The sequence below is a fragment of the Eschrichtius robustus genome, chromosome 5 (assembly GCF_028021215.1).
Source record: "Eschrichtius robustus isolate mEscRob2 chromosome 5, mEscRob2.pri, whole genome shotgun sequence".
Lineage (NCBI taxonomy): Eukaryota > Metazoa > Chordata > Mammalia > Artiodactyla > Eschrichtiidae > Eschrichtius > Eschrichtius robustus.
In genome coordinates, this window is record NC_090828.1 from 21,435,597 (window position 1) to 21,449,518 (window position 13,922).

The 13,922-nt window shown below is 47.0% G+C and overlaps 1 protein-coding gene across 1 annotated transcript in view; it reads left to right on the forward strand.

The window, feature by feature from the left end:
- Positions 1-13,377, forward strand: part of MARCHF4 (membrane associated ring-CH-type finger 4) — a 99,662-nt gene extending 86,285 nt beyond the window's left edge. The window contains exon 4 of the mRNA XM_068543785.1: positions 13,010-13,377. Coding sequence (XP_068399886.1) covers positions 13,010-13,377 — 368 coding nt within the window. The remainder of the gene's footprint in view (positions 1-13,009) is intronic.
- Positions 13,378-13,922: the final 545 nt, after the last annotated feature.

Here is a 13,922-nt window from a genome sequence, read left to right on the forward strand (position 1 = left end):
GCACGATGTGGTCCTGTTACTGCACAAAGATGGAAGCCACAGAGAGCCACAGGGGGGCACCTACAGACTTTTGAGGCAGTCACCAGTTTTAAAACTCAATCATGTAGCTCACTTGCATTGGAAAAGAAGAAACTTTCCTTCCAGAAGTCCTGGGAGAGTGGAAGAAGGTGATGTGAAAATGTGGGCAGAGGAAGAGTGGGATCCTCACCAGAGAGTGGGTGGAAGTGGAAATGAGGGAGGTGGGTGCTTTCAAGAGATGTTGGGTAAATAAAAATGTTGACTGAAAGAATCCATATCCATAGATCCAAGCTGCTTGGATAGATGGAGCAATTTAGTACCTGGATAGAAATTTTATCCTGGGGAGAAAGGAAAATGAGTCTAGCCCCATGTTAACTCAAGAGGTGGAGTAAGAAAGGAATAAGACCGTTTGTTAAAATAATTCTTTGAACTTTCTCTATTCTTCAGACACCTTGGTCTATTCCCTAGACTCTTAAATGGCCTCAGATAGTCTAAATCTGAGTAAACATAATATTGAGGTTTAATTTATCCTTAAAAATGTATTTACCTTTTCTATCAGAGTGGTGTGCTAAGGGAAAGTTGGTGAGAGTGGGAGAGGCACATGAGGAGAAACTCCACTCAGCACCAACACCAGCTCAGCAGATATTCTCTGCCATGAAGCTAAGAGGATGCAGAGTCTGGGACATGGTCAGCTGGCTGCTTGTGAAGCCACATCAGCCCCATCCATGGCTGTGTCCACCTGGCTGGCCTCCAGGTCAATCAGTGAAAGCAATGACTTTCAGACAATGGTCTTTGGTTCTCACCAAAGGATTTTGCCTGAAATGGTTGCCAGGAAGGTCTGGATTCTCTGTTTGATGCAGCATGGGTCCAGGGTTGTGGACAATGTCTCTGGACTTGGTCATATCAGAGGGTTGTATATTCTGGGATACGGGCTGCCTCTACAGATTAAGCATCTCTTGGCTTACAGTCCTAACTCCCTAGACCGATCTGTGCCATTGTGAAAGCCAGATGTAAGTTGCTGTAGACAGAACAAACCATCAAACCCCTGCAACAGAGAGGAACTGAGAAAGGGGCCAACAACCCTAAAAGATAAGCAGGGTTAAGTGTTATCCATATTTAACAGGTGAGAATAGGTTTAAAGAAGTTGGGTTCCAGGTCACATAACTAAGCAGATGGCAGAGCTGAGGACTGGACCACGAACTTCTGGCTCCAATTCCTGGGCACTTTTTACTGCCTATTTCATCTCTGATTGCTCTGTGAAATTGCAAATGCAGGGCTTGGATGAGGAGGCAGGTTGAGGGGAAATTGGTCCAGTAATATCTTGACCCATAGAGTAATGGCTGGTAACAATAAGAAATTCAGTGAGCCCCAGCTGCTCCTGTCCCATACTCAGGGTTTTGGAGGTTAGCCGTTGTTGTACCTCCCTTTTCATCAGTGCTGTTCTGACACCAACTGAGAGGGAGGCTTGAGAAGTTGAGAAGAAATTTGGGTGGTTTGTCTCCCTGTGACACTCTGGTGAAAGGTACTTGGGATGTGGGTAGCTAAATTTATTGGTTAGCATGAAATTAGGGAATCCATTCCTTCACTCAGAAATATTTATTGAAAGGGCACCTGCTCTCAAGGATCTTACACTTCATTGGGGAGGCAGACAAGGTATTTTTTTTTTTTTCAGGGAGGAAATTTTTTATTCAGCATCTACTGCAGGAAGCCCTTGTACTAGATCTTTTTTTTTTTTTAATCAGTCATCAATTTTATACACATCAGTGTATACATGTCAATCCCAATCGCCCAATTCAGCACACCACCATCCCCACCCCACTGCGATTTTCCCCCCTTGGTGTCCATACGTTTGTTCTCTACATCTGTGTCTCAACTTCTGCCCTGCGAACCGGTTCATCTGTACCATTTTTCTAGGTTCCACATACATGAGTTAATATACGATATTTGTTTTTCTCTTTCTGACTTACTTCACTCTGTATGACAGTCTCTAGATCCATCCACGTCTCAACAAATGACTCAATGACAAGGTAATTATTGATGGCAATAATAAGAGCCGGGACACAGAGGTGAGTGAGCACAGGAAATGACTGAATCAGAATGGGCTTGGGATGGTCAGATCCATTCATTCAGTAGCATTTGTTGGATGTCTTGTTTTGTTCCTGAAACTAGGGAATATTAACACAGAGGTGAATGAGACACAGTCCCTGCCCTCAAGGAGCTCACAGTCTACAAATAAATCACAACATAGCAGGAGTTTTACAAGATATAGAAGAAGGTAGAATAGAGCAGAGAGCAATTAACTCTCTCTTGGAGGTGTCCAAGAAGGGTTTCTAAAGGAAGGAACCCTATTCTTGAGCTAGTTTTAAAAGATATGTCAAAATTTATCCAGAAGAGTGGAGAAGAACTTTCCAGGCAGAACATGTGTAGAGACACAGAGACATGCGAGAACAAGGTGTGCTTAGGAAACTTTGGGCAGATTTATATGGCTCGGTGCAAAGAGCCAGGGTGGAGAGGTGGGTCATGGGGATGGGGAGGTTGGCAAGAGCCAAACCTCACAGATCACGAATCATGTGCTAAGCAGCTCAGACTACCCTGCTGGTGATGGGGAGGGATTGATAAGATTTTATACAGAGAAGAATTATGATCAGATGTGTGTTTTAAAGAGACAGCTCTGGCAGCTCTGGGGAGGATGGATCAGAGCTGGACAGACTAGACGTTGGGAGAGGCCAGCTGGAAACATGCTTGTAATAGTCTGAGCAAGAAGGAAAGAGATGCAAAACAGCAGCAATGGGGAAGAAGTGTATGGGATGACCTTGAGAAGCACATAGGTTGTGGACTTGATAGGACCGTCTGAACTCCTTCAGGCAAGTGGGAGCCCCGGGGCTCTGGCTTGAGTGGGGACTATGTGCCATTGCTGAGCATGAGAATGGGGTGGGCAATGGATGAAACAAATGGGAACCAAAGTATATCTCTTCAGCAAAGGCAGCAAAAAAAAAAAAAAGACCATCCTAAACCTAAAATCCAGGCAGAGAGGCAAGAGGCAGTTGCTAAGTCAAGAGTTTGCAGTAGAAGAGATGCAAGACACATGGAGGACATTATCTGCAAAGAGGAGAATGCAGGGCCAGGAAGGTGTCTCTTTGCTGGGGTAGAAAGAGGGAAAGGCTTTCTTTTAGTGCACAGGTGGTCCCCTCCTGTGACATAGAGGAAGATGTAGAGGGCATTGAACCATTTCTGACTATGGCTGGTAACTGATGGGAAGGGGAACAGGTAAGGAAAGTAAGCAGTTGAAGACAGATTTGGAAGGCAACAATTAGAGGTGTTTGAAGCTGTGGATTTTGAATAGATAACTTAGGAGGAATGTTCAGAGAGTAGATGACTAAGGACAGAGACCTGGGGAACATTAAACACTTAAGGGATGGAAGGAGACAGAAGATGAGAAAACAGCAGGAGGGACTGAGCCACAAAACCCAGAGTGCTGGGTCTCCGAAGTGGCAGGAGTGGTGCCACATAATGGTCTGGGACTGCATATTGCTCAGTTTCTTACTAACCTTTTGACCCTAAGTGATTTGCATAACCTCTCTCTGCTTTTGTTTTCCCATCTGTGAAATGGGTGAATAATACTGTCTTCAGAGGTTTGTTGAGAGGATTGAATAAGATGGCACATGTAAAGGAGCAGACACTTATACGTATCAGTGACCAGGGTAGGAGGTACTTGGTCAGGGTAGATTTCCCTCGAGGTAGACACTCAATAAAGGTATGCCCAAACAGTTAAAACCTGAATCCAGCCACAGCCTGGAGAGCCTGACCCAGAGTCCTCCCATAATTGAGAATCTGCTATTATTTGGAGCAGTGCCTCTTCCGGAAGGTTGTGGCTCCCTCACCCGTGTCCCCTCAATGAGCAGATCTGATTACATCGAACATCCTCTTTCCACCTGCCTTCTCTTCCGTCATCTCTAATGACGCTGTCTTCCCCGGCAGAGAAGTTGAAAGAGCTACCCAGGAAACAAATGGGACATTCTCTGCTCCAGTGGGTCAAGTTATTAGGATATAACAAGAGCAAATTAATTAAGGTCTCTGGCACCAAAAACATTTTTTTTTCACTCCACAGACCCAAGAGATTGGCCACCAAGAAGTCAACTCTGCAAAAATGAGGACCTCATCCTCATCATGTTTGTTTTTCACTTGTGAGTGAAATGGGGTCAGGGTAAGGAGAGTGAGCAAGATTCTGAAACTGCTCCAAATCTTTAAAACAGTGGGCTAGGGTAATTGATGAAATTATAGAAAAGGTTTTGTTAAAACTTCCTCTGTGTGCAGTATACTGAGTAACTTTCCTATGACTTAGAGGTACCTGGTACCTGCCCTCTGAGATAAAGGGATTCAAATCCCAGTTTACAGCAAGTGGGCAGGGGGTGGGGGCAGCAGGGCTGTGAAAACATTGCTTTTCAAGCTTAATTTTAATTCACATGAACAAAAAACACATATATGCCGCAAGGATTCCTTCCCTCCCTCCGTCCTTCTGGGTAGAAATGACCTCACCTGTCAAACCTCTTAATTCCCTGATTAGGAAACTGAAAATATGGAGGAGGCAGCCTGCTGCAGCAGAAGAGACTAGGAAGCAGGAGACCTAGATCTGATGAGCAGATAAGTTACCAGCTACCTCTGTGACCTGGGGCAAGTTACTGCCTCTCTCTACAACTCAGCTGACTTACCTATAAACTGAGAGGGTTGAACCTGATAACCTACAAGGTCCTTTCAGGTCTGACATTCCAGGATTTTTGAATTACTTCCATTGTGAGAGGTCATGACTCTCGGAGGCTGGCAATTGTGACTGCGGGGATTGCCAACACTGCTGGGCCAGGCCAAACAACCCGTAAGCATCAGCCACAAAAATGGGCCAGACGATGCTCGGTCCATGTTCTGTTACCTGCATGTGGCTTATCCAACTTTCTGGATTAACTGTTAACTCATATCCCCCCACCCCCTTCCTTAAGCACCTCCCCTCCATCCCCCTACCCCCGCTTCCTGTGCATGGTCTCCCTTCTCCACGCCTGAGCTGCCGGATGCTTGGAGGATGAAGATGACCGATTTAGAAGTAGACACGCCAAGCAAGCGCTGTCCCCCTCCAAGGAGACCCCTTGGGAGGCAGTTCAGTTATTCCAGTTATGCTGACAGGGCTCAAATATTTTAGGAACAGCTCTTAGGAACTGCCTTCAGTGCCTGCAGCACATTTTGGGACAGATTCAGAGGTGGCAAGTCTGTCCATTGATGGTGGGTTTGTGGTTAGAAATAGCCACAATCTGGTAACTAAAGTGGATGCTCAAGCCAGCTATTATATTTTGGAGACCACGTGAAATGTGCCATTGAGCCACAACTGCTTTTCTCTGTGGCCCCTAATCTAGCACTGAAGGTATTTTAGTTAGGGTAACTCTGGTAGATAGAAAAAAAGTAAGCCCCCAAATTCAGTGTTTTAACCCAGCAGAAGTTCCTGTCAGTGGGAGGTTCTCCTCCACACAGTGATTCAGGGACCGAAGACCGTTGCATCTTGTGGCTCCACAGTTCCTTAGGCTTTTGAATCTTTTATCTCCATCTAATAGAAAATACAAGCGAGCATGGATAAGGTGCACGCGCGCGTGCGAGCACACACCACACACACGCACACATACACTTTTCCCCTCAGTACCCATTTCTTAAATCTTGGCTTTACTCATGCTCACATTCAGTGCCAGTCACCTAGCTCCACCTGAGTGCAGAGGGCTCTCTGAGCTCAGTTTCCTGTTCTGTAAGGTGGAGATAATATCACCTCCTTTATTGGGTTTGTGTGATAAGTTGACCATATTTGCAAAGCCCTTTTAGTGATAGGACATAGTAAACATTCAATAAATATTGACTCTCATCACTAACACCATCATCACCATCACCATGACCTTCACCATCACCACCCAGCATGGCTGAGAAATGCAGTTCTGTTAGTATCTGTCCAGATAGTGAGAGCTCTAAGCCTCATAAAAAACCCACAGGAAAAAAAATCTACAGTATCTTAGGGCAGAGCTTCAGAAACACACTTCCAGGTATGGACCTCTCAGTTACACCAATGCAAGGATATTTGGGACATGTGTAGAATCAGCTGGTTTCCAGAGCTCCTTTCAGGTCTAGCATGTTATTCATCTATAAGCAATGACTGAGGATTGGGAAGGACACTTAGGAGACAGAAGAACAGGTGCTTCTCGCTGGGAACGGGGTTGGCAATAAAGGAGGAGGAGGAGGAGATATGAGTGGGCTTTTTCTGTCCTGTAATTTCCCCCAAACAAACAATATCATGTGGCATTGAGTGTAAATGTGTGCCCAGCACAGTGTAAGCATCAGCATGCAGGATTCATTACCTCATTTAATCTCATAACTACCCTATAAGCAAGGGGATAGCAGCCCCCACTTTCTGATGAGGAAACTGAGGCTCAGAAAGAGGAATTAACTTACCTCAAGCCACAAGGCTAGTAAGTGGCAGGTACTCTGAATGTTCAATACATGTTCATCAGTGAGTTGACCCTAAATTGTTGGACCCAAAAGTCTTTGGGTCTAGGAGAGGAAGTATCCATTTCTTCAGCTGCCTGAGCTTTTCATGTCTGTCACATCTGGAAATAGAGTATTTTTTTAAATTACCTATAGCTCTTTGATCAAAATTCGGAGCCTTCCGTGAGGCAGTAGGTCCGGATAAGGACCATGTTCTAGGCAGTGCTGCTCAAGTGTGGTCCATACATCAGCATCACCTGAGAGCTTCTTAGAAATGCAAATTCTTAGTCCTCATCCCAGACCTACTGAGTCAGATTGTCTGGGGGTGGTGCCCAGGAGTCTGTGTTTTCATAAACTCTCCAGTTTGAGAAGCACTGTTGTAGAGTTAGTTGTCTGCAACCTTTATGTCACTTAAACTAGGATACTAGTAGAAGAAGAAGTGAGGGTGGGAAGCAGGATTTGGTGTCACTGAGGGGACCAGAGCTCTTCTCTGCATACTTCTCAGTCAGCCTTGGCCTGTTAACTTCGTACATCATGGGAATCTGTTTTTTGTTCCATCACATGTGCTCATAGAAACACACAGTAGGTTCAGGAAATGCTAACTAAACAGAATTAAATTGTGTCTCACCGCTATGGACCCAGCAAGAACCAAAGGCCAAAATTCAGCAGCGGAGGATTGGGATGCCACGTCAGGGAGAAATCCCTGACAGCGCTGTGGTGAGTTAGGGGCAGGGCAGCTGTGCAGGCAGGACAACCTACTCACGATGGCCGCCTTCCCTCCCATCCTCATGGGCCGAGCAAAGGGCCATTTCAGCTGGAGGCTCGGGGATGACAAATGAAGGGTTCCGACATCCTATGGAGCCTACAGGAAGAGGCCCCCTGAAAGATGGAGAGACGTGAGAAAGATGAAGGCAGCAGTTCTTCTAGAACTGTATCAGTGAATACAGCCCAGGGTTGGGCACCTTGTTAGGTGGTTACTAGATAAATTAAATAGAAAGCCCCAGAAAGGGACTCAATCAAAATGTGTTGAATTTCTGCTATTGCCATGCATTCTAATTTTCTATTTTGTTTTTCTACTACTTCTCCGCCTCCATTCACCAATAGCCTTCTTTCCTCCTATTCTAACTTTAGTCTCTCTTTCTCTCTATCCATTTTCCCATTCATCTTCTTTCTCTCCCATCTCTTCAACTTTGCCCACTTGACCTGTCCCTATCAAATGAGCCCCACCCATCATCCCTCATTAAAAAAAATTCTGCTGCTCAAGGAATCGATAAGTAATCTGTAGAGCAAGAAGCAGAGAGAGGGCTCGGGAGTGGATGCGGATGAGGTAGTTTGTGCTTTTCCAACTTTTGCCAAACAAGCATTATCTACAAAAACAGGTGCACCTTCCTTCCCTTCAGGCATCTATCCATTAAAATGGTTTAATTATTTCCTGAACACTAGACAGATAATGAGGAGGTAGCATTCAGACCAAAAATTTAAGCCACCCTCTTCAATCAGCGTAAAATTGTCTGATTAAGAAGCTAATTAAGAATCAAGTGTAGTGACTCTTATTGGAAAGAGTGAGTTAGTTTGGGGCTTCAAAAAATCCTGATTCCCCCCCCGCCCCCTGCAAAGGCCCCTATGTCCTCCATCATCACCAGGGCTTCATTAAGCTCCCAATACCATATTAGCTGCCCAAGCCTCAACCATATCTGACCCCTGGCCTCGAGGGGCTTACAATCTAGGGGAAAGAGCATAGCAGTGTTCGAACAAGGCTTGTGAAATAAATGAACAAGTGAGCACTGCAGTACCAAGGGTGCACAGGCATGTATTCAAAAGGTTGAAGGAAGCGATGAGAGTTGGCACATTGGGAGAGGGTGAGAAAGTGGGCAGAGAGGAAGTCTCCTTGTCCAGAACCAGGCAGGAGATCAAGGGGTCCACAGGTGGTCCAAAGGAGATTTATGAACCCACTAAAATCATAAAGACAGTTCATGTGTCTGGGTTTTTTTCCAGGAATATGGTCCTTAGCTTTCATCAGATCCTCAAAGGGACACATGATCCAAAGGATTAGGAACAACTGGGCGACAGGGAGACTGTCTCTCCTTCAGTGAACCCTCGAAGACCTGTTGCACAAAGTACAATTTTAGGAGCTGTTGGAGTCCTGGAGGAAAGGGTAGCAGTGGGTGGCTGTCTTGTCTCCTAGAATCGCAGCGTGTTGGAGGTTGAAAAGGCTTTGAGATGTTCCCATACAGTCTCTTTGCTTGACGTGGAGTTGGCTGGAGTGACTCATCACTGTTTGCTCCTATGAATCAGCTCTTCCTCGCAGGGGACAGACCAGCTGCCCCTAGATTTACAGTGCTGCAAGAGAATCCCACTGTACCTCATCCCCAGCCATCTCACTCACCGTGAGTCCAGCCTCTCAAACCATCTTCACCATATGGACAATCATCCCTTTCTTATTTTTCTCATCCCTTTACTGGCCCTTTCTTCCCAGCCCTTCCACATGCCCTCTGGACCTCATGGTCCACCATTGGCAACCTCTCCTCCGAGTGTTCCTTTCCTCATCCTTTAATTGAAATAAAGGTGTCTCCTGAGGACATTGTTTCTTGCATGGCTGTCTTAAGTGGTGGCTGCTTTGTCTCCAGTACACTGTACCCTGGGGGCCTGGAGCTGGGGCCAGTCCTCCTTGCTCCCCATTACCATCTCCAAACTGCTTCTCTTCCTTTATCTTCCAGAAGCCCCAGCCCCTTTGAAGTGAATGTCATCATACATCACCAGCCCTTTTCCCTTCTGGATGCTGCTGGCTGCTGACTGCCTACTCACTCCTCACATCCCCTGTGCACCTGGCTCACACACTCCCTCCCACCACACCTGTCTCAGCATCTCTGTAGATCAGTGGTCCTTGGAAGAGGTATTACCATCCCCTAGGGGGCTTTTTGCAAACGTATGAGGTTTTTGGTTTGTTTTCTAAAGTGGTTGTGCCCCAGCATTTATATTGAAATTTATATTATCATGTTATAAAATGACTTCCCCTTTGTTTTTCTTTACATAATCTGTTAGGGCATTATATTAGTTAAAAAAAGAAACCATAGTAGCTTGGATTATTTTGTAAGTTCCATTTCAGAACAGAAAAGGGGATATTAAAATATATTTGTTATAATTTGTTATAAAAAGGGGGCATTTGGTCTGATAGAACTGAGGATGGCTGATGCAGATAATCTGTCCAACTCCCTGCCTTCCTCATTATTCCGAAGAACTTTCCCTCCAGCCCACCTCAGCCCCATTCAAGTGGTCACTCCCTAGTGCTCATCACCACCAAGAACCACATCCCTTCAAAATCTGGATTTAAACACCCCACTCTCTGATCATCACCCCCTATCCTTGTAGTTCACCGACTCTAGCAATTCTCCAAATTCATAGAAACCTCTTGGCATTGACCCTATCGCTTTCCACTTTTCCATTTTCATGATTCCTTATCCCTTTGTGTTCTTACTTCCCTCCTTCCCGGTCTAGACTCCATGGGCCAACATGATAAACACCCCCCTTTGCAAACATCCATAATTCTCATGTCCCACTCTCTCTCCTGCCATACTTACCTGGAAAGACAGTCTGTGCTAATTAAAACCACCCAACCAATGACTAGACCCACTTTAAATTGTGGCCACAAATCTCAAATAGGTGCTCAACACTGTCAGATAATTCTACCACCTCTCCCTTGTAAATTCATTCTCTCACTCTGCAAGATAATTATTTTCCACCTTCTCTTCTCCCCACAAATCTTCAACACTTCCTCCCTTAACCCTTCCCACCTTAGCTGATGACTTCATGGAAGAAAAAGATGCACTTGGATGAGAACTACCTGATTTCCCCACTATTGCCTCTTTCCTCCTACCTCCTCTGTGCCCACCAAGCTAATTTCATCCTCATCCTCATTTCACTTGAGCTGACCTCTCAACAGCATTTCAAGGGGTTATCACACGCTCTTTCATGAAACATGTCCTTCTCTAGACTTCTGGGTCTCCACACTTGTTTGTCTTGCTTCTACACCATTTATTGCTCCTTCAGAACCTCCTTTCCTGGCTCTGCCTCCACCAAACCTCCATATTACCAGAAGCTTCAGGGCTCTGTCATGGGCCCTCTTCTTTTGTCCATCTACCTCTTCTCCCAGGAGATCTGGGCCATTCCTAAGGCTTCAGATTCCACCTCTACACTGATGACCTCCAACACCAGGCAAGACCTCTTCCTAAGCTTCAGACTCATATGTCCAACTGCCTACCTAGCCCTTCTATTGAGATTCCTATCAGGTGTCTTAAATTTACCATAACCAAAATAGAACTATTAATGAATGTAGTAGGCTGAATAATGGTCCCCCAAGACACCCAGGTCCTAATCCCTGTTAATGTTACCTTATATGACAAAGGGGACTTTGCAGATGTGACTAACCTAAGAATCTTGTAACAGGTAGAGTTTCGTGGATTATTCAGGTGGACCCAATGTAATCAAAGTGTTCTCATAAGAGAAAGGCAGAGGGAGACTCAATGACAGGAGAGGAGTAGGAGATGTGACATCAGAAGAACAGGGCAGAGTGATGCAAGGAAGTGGCAAGGAACACAGGCAACTTCTAAAAGCTGAAAAAAGGCAAGGAAATAGATTCTCCCCTCAAAGCCACCAGAAAAAAAACAGCCCTGATGACACTTTCACTTTAGCCCAGTGACACTGATTTTTAGACTTCTGATCTTCAGAACTGCAGGAGAATACATCTGTGTAGTTTCAAGCCACTGAATGTGTGACGATCTGTTACAGCAACAATTGGAAACTAATACAGTGGCTGCCACCACCACACAGATCCACACCCCTGACCCTCATGCCCACCACACCTCAGTCAATGACACCAATACTCATCTAACTGCTGAGGCCAGAAGCTTCAGAGTTGTCCAGAGTTTTCTCTTGATTCACCTCACCTGCCAACAAGTCTGTCAGCTCTGCCCCCAACATACATCCTGACTCCAGTGGCCTCTCACTTCCTCCGCCGCTACACCTTAGTCTAAGCGGCCATCATTGCCGAGTTGCATCACTACATCACTTTCTCGGTCTTTGGCATCTACTCTTGTCCCTCTTCAGTCTATTGTTTCACAGGAGCCAGGATGGCCTTTCTGAAGGGTATATCAGACCACATCGTCCTCCTATTACAGCCCTTCAATGGCTTCCCCTTATACTCAAGATAGAATATAAATCCCTTGCCATGGCCTGTAAGGCCTTACCATAGACTGGCCTCTGACCCCCATCTCCCTGCACTGCCCCACTCGTTCACTCATTCCCTGCGCCCTGGCCACACTGACCTCCTTTCTGAGCCGGGTGCCTTGCATTCCCACTTCCTGGCTTTTGTGCCTCAGTTCTTGCCACTAACGTGCTCTCTCTCTAGACTTTGCATGGATCCCTCCTTCCCATCATTTAAGTCTCAACTCAAGGGAGTTCCCTGGTGGTCCGGTGGTTAGGGCTCGGCGCTTTCACGGCTGTGGCCCAGGTTCAATCCCTGGTCGGGGAACTAAGATCGCACAAGCTGCGTGGCCCGGCCGGAAAAGAAAAGAAAAAGAAAAAAAAAGAAATTAAGTCTCAACTCAGATATCACCTCCCTCACAAGCCCTTACTACCGTCTCCATCAAACAGGACTCTCAGTGTCTGCAGGCAGTGGCTATTTCCCCCTATTTTATCTTCCTCATAGCATATGTCCGTGCCTGAAATAGTCTTATTGGTTTGTTTCCGTGTCTGTTGTGTGTCTCTCCACTAGAATGCCAGCACTCTGAGGGCAGGACCCTGCCTGTCCTGCTCACTGCGCTATCCCTAGTGCTTAGCACATAGTAGGCACACAATTAATATTTAGTTTCCTGGTTGTCTGACATAGCTCGTTTCTGACTCTACACTGCCCCTGGCCAATAGAGCCATGCCAAAGTTCTCTCCGCCAGCAATGTGTGTATATTAGTAGCACTGGGCTTGTTGTTAAATAGCCGAGAGGTAATCAGTGGAATTTCGGACGTTCAGCAGGTATGGAATGACCATAGGGTCTCTTTTATGGTACCTTTGAAGGCACAGGATTCAGTCACCATCTGCTAAGTGCCAGGTGCCACAGATACATGGCAGAGGGAGAAAAAGATATTTGTATTACGCCTTAATGGACAATGAATTTGGATTTTGTCAGGCCAAGGAGTAGGAGGGGTAGAGCAGAGGCAGGCAAAAGCACTGCATGTAGGTGCCCGACTATTTCATGCCCTCAGTGTGGTGGCCTTCCACATACTTCCAAAGACTCGTTGAGCCTAGAAATGTAAGGATGGGTGCCATGTGGCCCAGAGCTGAAAGGTAGGTTTGAAAAGAGCAAATCAAACCAACATAAATCTGGCTTACCCAATGCCTATACTCACTTATAAACAGAGGGAGACCGGTTTCTCCCGGCAGTGAGCTGCTATCTCTTACTCGCCTTTGTTGTTCTCTTCTCCCTGCTGCCCAGGCCTCATCATTCATGAGGGACCCTCCGTGTACCGCATCTTTAAACGGTGGCAGGCTGTCAACCAGCAGTGGAAAGTGCTGAACTATGACAAGACGAAGGACCTGGAGGATCAAAAGGCAGGAGGCAGGACCAACCCCCGGACCTCCTCGTCCACCCAGGCCAATGCGCCCCCCTCTGAAGAGGAGGCTGCGGGCACCCCTGCCCCTGAGGAAGGCCCTGCCCGGGCGGCCGGCCACCCCTCAGGCCCTCTGTCCGATCACCACTGTGCTTACACCATCCTGCACATCTTGAGTCACTTAAGACCTCATGAACAGCGGAGCCCCCAGGGCGGCAGCCGAGAGCTGGTCATGAGGGTCACGACGGTGTGAGAGGAGAGACCTGGGAGGGAGCCGTGACCACACACGCACGCACAGGAGCGAGGAGAGGAGGGGCCGGGGGGGGCCGCCCTGACAGGATGCCATCTGGGGAGCAGGTGTGGGGAGGCATGGAGGCACCCCAGGGGCCAGAGGGCAGGCGCGGGGGGGGGGGGGGGGTGGGCGGCGCTCGAGGGGCCTGGGGGCAGGACTGGAGTTGGAGGGAGGCTGGTGCTGTGAGCGGTTTCGTGATCTCCAGCCAGGCAATACCATTCTCCAACAAGCACGAGGAAAACCAATACAAACTCAGCAGCGAAGTGCAATACATACTGAGCCTAACAAAACACAACAGCAAAGGCACCCAGAGGTGCCCCCCTGTGCAAAACACCGGGGAGAAGTGGCGGCTGGGGGGGGGGCGAAGCTGTGTGTCTGGTGGCGGTGGTGCCAACGTGTGCACGTGTGGGAAGAAAAAGCACTTGTTGCCCTCCTTGTTTTACCCTTGAGTTTGCTTTGGTTTCTCCCTGGGCTGTGTTCCAGGGGCAGTTGGGGGGAGGGAGAGG